Below are 6551 nucleotides of genomic sequence, written 5' to 3'. Positions count from 1 at the left end.
AAAATTATAGATTTAAAAGTGATGAATAAATAGAATTTGAAGAAATTTTATGCATGATGCCAACTACCTGAGCCTAAATTAAATTTTTGGCCGTCACCTCCTTCAGATGTCCTAAAATTTCATTCTCATCCTATAGCTGATAATCATTCAAATGCCGTTTTGTCCGTGCGCCTGCGCACAAAATCGTAACGATATTTTTAAATATACCGACAATGTGGATCCGGATTTTGCTTAAATGATCAATTGGACGGAAATAAATTTTAATTTTACCTTCCGAATTAAAATCTACACAAAGAAAACATTATTTAGATTATTACTATAAAATTAAATTGTCAATTATGTAAACATGAATCAAAGTTCCAAAAAATAGTTTAATTAATCGTACTTCCGTCTAAAATTAACATACCGAGACAGCGAAATCAAATACTTAATTCCGTAATGTTATATGTTAAATAGTAAGAAGATGAATTACATACTCTATTCCTACCGCGGAGACTAAACATATTAAGTTTCTTGTATTTTTCAACATTTAATTCGCAGCTACGTCAAGAAATATTAGTTCAAAAAGAAAAAGCAAAACAACCTAATCTAATAATAAAGAGTAAAAAGACATATAATTTTGGCGCGCGTCGATTTTATAAAAGATGCCTTGAGGAGGCGCTTTGGTAGTGCCTGGCGTTGTGAACGCGCACTTCAGCTGATCGGCTTTCCAACGAACAGCCAACGAACGGCTCTCGATCTCGATTCTCGAGGAGAGATTTTAGAAAATGGCAGAGTACTGCCGTCTGTTTTGTGATTGTGACTGCTTCTCTCTTGAATTTTCATTGGAAGTTGCGATAATTTTGTAAAACTGACTTCTGTAGATGAAGTGTGATCTTTGGCCGTTATGCACCTGAATCGTTGTATTGGTAAGTAACGTGGAAGTGTAATTTTTTCAATGTCAGATACGACATTTGGCTCTCAAGATGCACCAAATTTTATACGCTCGGAAAAACGCATACCTTATGAGAAGTCAAGAGCCTGGTTTACTTTATACCAGAGATGCTCTAACACTTTTTTTGCCATTCCAAGAGCAAAGTGAATAGACAGGTGGAATATATTTTGTGCAAGACTTTGTCTACAGTTGTATGTGCTGATAGTTAGTTTGTTGATGTGTAGTATTATTTTTTTTCTTCAAAATATTTTTCTTTGATTTTCTCCTTGATTACTCAAGTTAAATATTTATGCAAATTGAAAATAAGTCGAGCATGTGAGAATCTCAAAATGGTAGATTCTTTCTAATTATGCTAATGCCTATTGTTATGCAAGTGTAGTTTTCTTTTTGTGACTCATTGTTTGTGTATTATTGAAGTGTCAAAAGTGATTGTTGACGGTCTACTTTCATCAATTTAGCCACTTCAGAGTGTGTTTCATAACCTTATGATTAAATTTTTCAATATGTATAACAAATTTTGTATACAGTTACAACATTGTACTCTTTATCAATACTTTAGAACGTTCTGTTTATAGGAAAAAGTATTTTTTAGGATTCTTAGATATCGATTTTGCTAAACAATATATATTTTTAAGAAAGAATGCAACAAATTTAGAATTAAAAGTGTAAATATTTTAAGTTTCTTGTTTAGAGTATTTGACAGTAATACTTTGTTTGACATTTTTTTTCAGACTACTCTTAGTAACATAAACAACAATATGGCCCCTAGACGAGCTGAGGAAATACCTCTGAAGAGAGTAGCAGCGTTAGGTTGTCGCCTGCCCTCTCGTCTTCCTGCTGGAGAAATTTTAACAGATATCACTCAAAATTCATGGAGATTAGGTAATTCCATAGGCTGTGGTGGTTTTGGAGATGTTTACCTTGGTGAGTTGAGTATAACAAATATTACTAACAAACTGCCTATTGTAATTATATTTAACAAAATATTGTTTTTATAGCGTCAAATGATATTCACAAACCAGTTGGTCAAAATGCAAAGTATGTTATTAAAATTGAACCACATAATAACGGACCTTTATTCGTTGAAATGAATTTTTACATAAGAGCTGCCAGAAAATCAATGAGTAAGTAGGTTCTTTAATGTTGAAAAAGGTTTCTTTAATTATTTCGTAACAAATAGATTTTAATTAAACTTATTGCTTAGTTGAAACTTGGTGCAAGGACCAAAATCTTTTACAAGTAGGAATACCAAGTTACGAAGGTTCGGGATCACATGTCTATGGAGGAGAAAAATATAGGTTTCTAGTAATACCTCGATATGGAACTGATGTGAGCAAATTATTTTTGGCTAATGGTAGAAAACTGTCAAGCAAATTCGTCAACAGTTTGGCTGTTCAAATGGTATTTATTTTATTTCCAGTATAGTATAGAGTTAATGAAAGCACTGCTATAATATATCTATTTTTTTGCAGTTGTATGCCATAGAATACATTCACAATCAAGGGTATGCTCACTCGGATATCAAAGGTGCAAATATTTTATTGAAAAAGAATAATCAAGAATATCGTACAGAAATCGAAAAAACTCAGGCTTTCCTTGTTGACTATGGTTTAGCTTATAGATATCGAACTAGTAATGGCATACACAAACCTTTTGTCCATGACGAAAGAAGAGCCCATGAAGGAACTCTTGAGTATACTTCGCGTGACGCTCATCATGGAAGTATGTTAATTATGAATTTTCAAAAGTAGACTTCAAATTCATCAAATTGTGATTTTGATGCTAATTAAATTACTTGCTTCTTCAATAGCACATTCAAGGAGAGGAGACCTTGAAACATTAGGATACAATATTCTTCAGTGGCTCTGCGGACGGTTGCCGTGGGAAAATGAAAATGGAGGCTTATCTCCGTCAGCTGACCCTGATGAAATTCATGACAAGAAAGAAAACTTCCTACTAAACATAGATACTTTTATGAAAGAGTGTTTTAAAGATAACAAAGCACCAGGTTTATATAATATTGTCTATTCAGTACATTACGTACACAGATTACATACGATATTTTACGTACATCTTTTTTTGTAGAAAATATAACAAATTACATGAAGTATATTGTCAATCTCAAGTTTGAATCCAGGCCTGATTACGTATACCTCAGAAGCCTGTTCAGACAGGATTTAAGCTTTGAAAGTCTGTTTGGAAAAAGGTTGTCTTTTGCAAACGAAAATTCTTCGCGCATTGAGACTTTCAAGAGACCGTATTTACGAGAGCGAAAACCATGTAGGCCCGTGAATGGCGAAGTATGTATAATTTTGTTTTATTTAATGCTGCCTCATATTTGAATATTATAGTATTATATTCAACGTAAATATCAAAGTGAACATAACCATAGCTTGGTAGAATTGAACTTTTATGAATTAATAATGTCAGAGTTGATTTAAAAATTGCTGCTTTTCGTTGCGAATTTAAACTAAAATATTTAGCTTTACAAATTAAAGCTTTTTGAGAAAGCTGAAATGCAAAGGAAGTTTGGACAAAAGTTCATAAAAGCGGTCGGACAACTAAGCTTGTTAACATAAACGAATGTCGCAAGACGAAAGTATTTTGTAAATATATATGTAATCTAGAATGTGTGCGCGTCGTAGGTGCGAATAACCCGAAACACACAGTTGTTAGCGGAGCATGAGAAAAAGGAAAGCGACTTTAGTTGGGAGGCGGTACTGGCTTGTCACCCGGACAAGCTGGCGAAAATCAGCGCTCAACCGCCGTCGTCGCCTCTGACCCCACCACCGTCGCCACCGCCGCCAACACTCCCCACCTACGCTATGCTTGCCGTGCAGCAGCGTATGAAGGAACGACAAACTGGTTTGGTCAGGCAGCGAACCAATTCCAAGTCTTCCGAGTGAGTATCTCTTTTATATATTATCCTTTCCTTTTTTCCTTCTTCCTGCATGTTCACCTTGGATATATATACACGTTAATAACAACCTAACGTTTTCTTTTTCATCTCTTTTCTTTTTGCTTGAACATTTTCTACTTTCATTTTGCAGTAACGATCTTAAACCCAAATGGATGACACCGGCAATGGAAGAAGTGGCTCAATTAAGGAAAAGGAATCTTCAGAAAATACAGCTCGACGCCAATGCCAACGAAACCAAAAGACTTACACCTCGACTCACACGCTCTCGCGTGGCGCAGCTTAAACGTAAGTATCAGTTATAATTTTTTTCATTCTGCTTATTTGTTTGTTTAATCTTTCCTTTTGGACTTTTCTTCGTAGGTAAAGAAAAAGCGATGAAGCGCTCGTTGCAGACTGATTCGAAAAGCGGGATAAAAAAAAAGCGAAAACTGTCCTACTGAAGCGGAGTCGTGCCGAACGCGTTTATAGTAAGCAATTACAACAATCGCTCGTTAACGAAAAATAACATGATAATTTAACAAAAAAAAACCTTGCAAATCTTTCGTATCAGATATAACGTGTAAGTATTATTACTGATTAGGTTAGAACTTTTCGACGTTCCTGCGAGAGGACAAAACAAAACTCGCGCGCGATTCTCGCCACTTTTTCGTAAGACTGCCTTACCAACGCTAACTTTTTTAAAGAGCCTTGGTGATCAAAAGAAATTGATAAGAAAAACACCCAAGCCTGGTAAGCACGGATTTAATTTTATACGAATCTTTCACATTACATGTCATTATTGTTTTTAACAAACTTGTCCGTTACATTTCTCTATACTTTTTTTGTAATGTGCGTATAAATTAAAGATATCAAATCATATAAATAGAGAGTCGAGCTTTCGCTTTATTTTTTGGTGTGTGACGCAGGCGCGATCACAGTCAAAATTTCGAACGGAAAGTCTGTAGTTGTTTTAAGGCCAACATTACTTAGATAGAATTCTAAATAAGCTTCCGTTGCGAGATTTTGCGGAATCGAATGATTTTTTTTCTCGAACTTCCAGTCTCTCAATTAAACCATCACACGTATCCTTTATTATTATTTTTCCCGATCAATTAAATTTAATGATATTTTCTTGTAAATACCGAAGTATAATTAACATAAGGAAATTTATATCTTATTTGTGATAATTGTGTATATTAAATGGTTAAGTTGAGCAGCGTACCTGTGCCACGAGTAAAAGAAAAATCCGCTTAGTGTTTAATCATATGCGTATTAATAAAATCGTTTAGGTTTTGGCTAAGAATCATCTTTTTAGTGCGAGATAAATATATATACACTCACGTACGACATAATCAGAGAGTACATATATAGAATTATACGTTACTTAGATACATTTTTTCTCTCTTTTTTTAAATTAGAGATGAAACTATTTGATAATAAAATATCTTTATGGTTTTTTTGTACATTTGAATCTTTTATCGCTTAACATGTAATATGTCGTATTGTATTACAGAAATATAGACCACAATGTGCATTTAAATTAAAATTGGTCTCTTATCTTATTGAACTCGTTCACTTCTTCTCCTGTCATCCACAACTTAGTTATAATGACCTAAATTCAATCTTTGGGCAGTGAACATTTGCCCATTGAAGATATATTTTTTAATTACAAATGACATGCATATTTTAAGATTTATATCTTAAATTGTAAAGTCATCGTTACGTTCAAGTTTCATTAAAAACCACAGAAATGCGACTTAATATTTATTTTTACGACTAAAAACGCATCGGTCCGTTGATAAATAAATAAAGAATGCGCGCAACGTTTTTTCTCTAGAATTTCTCTAGAAAAAATTAACTTGAATTTCTCGCGCGCAATTATTTATCAGCTACCGCGAACGCGCGCTCAAAGAAACGCTTGACAGTTACGAGATTCAAGGAATCGAGCTGCGAATCAAAATGCCACGCGTCGATACAGCGCGAATGGAGAAAAGCGCGCAAAACTCGCGCTCGCGAGAAAGGAAGACCGTTCATTCATCGCTGGCGCTAATAATAGCCGTGGCACGGCGCGCACCGAAAAAGACTGCAGCAGCCGCGCACCGCGCCCTTTTCTTGCATTGAACTTGCTCCCGGGCGCTCGCGATATTTACGGCCGAATACGAATGGCACATGCGCGCACCGAGACGCGCTGATTGTATGGGGGGGGGGGGGGGGGGGTATTATGGCATTTTAAGTTACGCGCCAGTTGTAAATTTCGCACGCGGCACGACGTAAAGTTTGCCTCATTTGCGCTCGCCTGGAATCTGCGCTCTCCGCTCACAATGCACGTCTTCTATACGACCGAGCTTTTCGACTCGCGATATTTTGTAATATGTTCAGTCATTAGCACGAGCGTTCAATGATCATATTTGTATTGTGATGCGAACGCGACTAAAGATTTAACCATCGATTATTCGCTGTTTTGTTGTTCAATTCATTTGCTCCGAACAGATAGATAACAAAACTGGTTCGTTAAATACGTATTCGGATGCATCGCGATGCCCGGCAAAGTCAATAAATAAATAATCAAAAAATCCCGGTGAACGATCCACCGGGAAAAGTTTTGCCACAGATAACATTGCGTAAGAGGCCTATGTGCGCGTGAAGGAAGCCACAGTACGGAAACAAAGCGCGCTCGTTTCGACACAGACAACAGTTCTCGTTGAATCGACCGTTTAA

The 6551-nt window shown here is 35.8% G+C and overlaps 1 protein-coding gene across 1 annotated transcript; it reads left to right on the top strand.

The window, feature by feature from the left end:
• Positions 1-608: 608 nt before the first annotated feature.
• On the top strand, positions 609-5373 carry LOC131672751 (serine/threonine-protein kinase VRK1-like). Its single transcript, XM_058950181.1, has 10 exons — positions 609-908; positions 1666-1858; positions 1933-2058; positions 2139-2335; positions 2407-2656; positions 2745-2942; positions 3020-3234; positions 3580-3836; positions 3985-4139; positions 4215-5373. The coding sequence occupies exons 2-10, from the start codon at positions 1693-1695 to the stop codon at positions 4292-4294; spliced, it is 1644 nt and encodes a 547-aa protein (XP_058806164.1). The 5' UTR covers positions 609-908; positions 1666-1692; the 3' UTR covers positions 4295-5373.
• Positions 5374-6551: the final 1178 nt, after the last annotated feature.

This window comes from Phymastichus coffea, unplaced genomic scaffold (assembly GCF_024137745.1).
Source record: "Phymastichus coffea isolate CEN01 unplaced genomic scaffold, Cenicafe_Pcof_1.1 PCOF00158, whole genome shotgun sequence".
NCBI lineage: Eukaryota > Metazoa > Arthropoda > Insecta > Hymenoptera > Eulophidae > Phymastichus > Phymastichus coffea.
Note: the sequence above shows the minus strand (reverse complement) of the source record. Positions and strands in the feature narration are given on the sequence as shown.

Excerpts from the sequence above, each read along its gene's own strand:
- LOC131672751 (XM_058950181.1), top strand. The coding sequence starts at position 1,693 with ATGGCCCCTAGACGAGCTGAGGAAATACCTCTGAAGAGAGTAGCAGCG. Across the intron at positions 2,059-2,138 it reads AGCTGCCAGAAAATCAATGA|TTGAAACTTGGTGCAAGGAC; the intron begins GTAAGTAGGTTC and ends CTTATTGCTTAG. Across the intron at positions 4,140-4,214 it reads TCGCGTGGCGCAGCTTAAAC|GTAAAGAAAAAGCGATGAAG; the intron begins GTAAGTATCAGT and ends TTTTCTTCGTAG.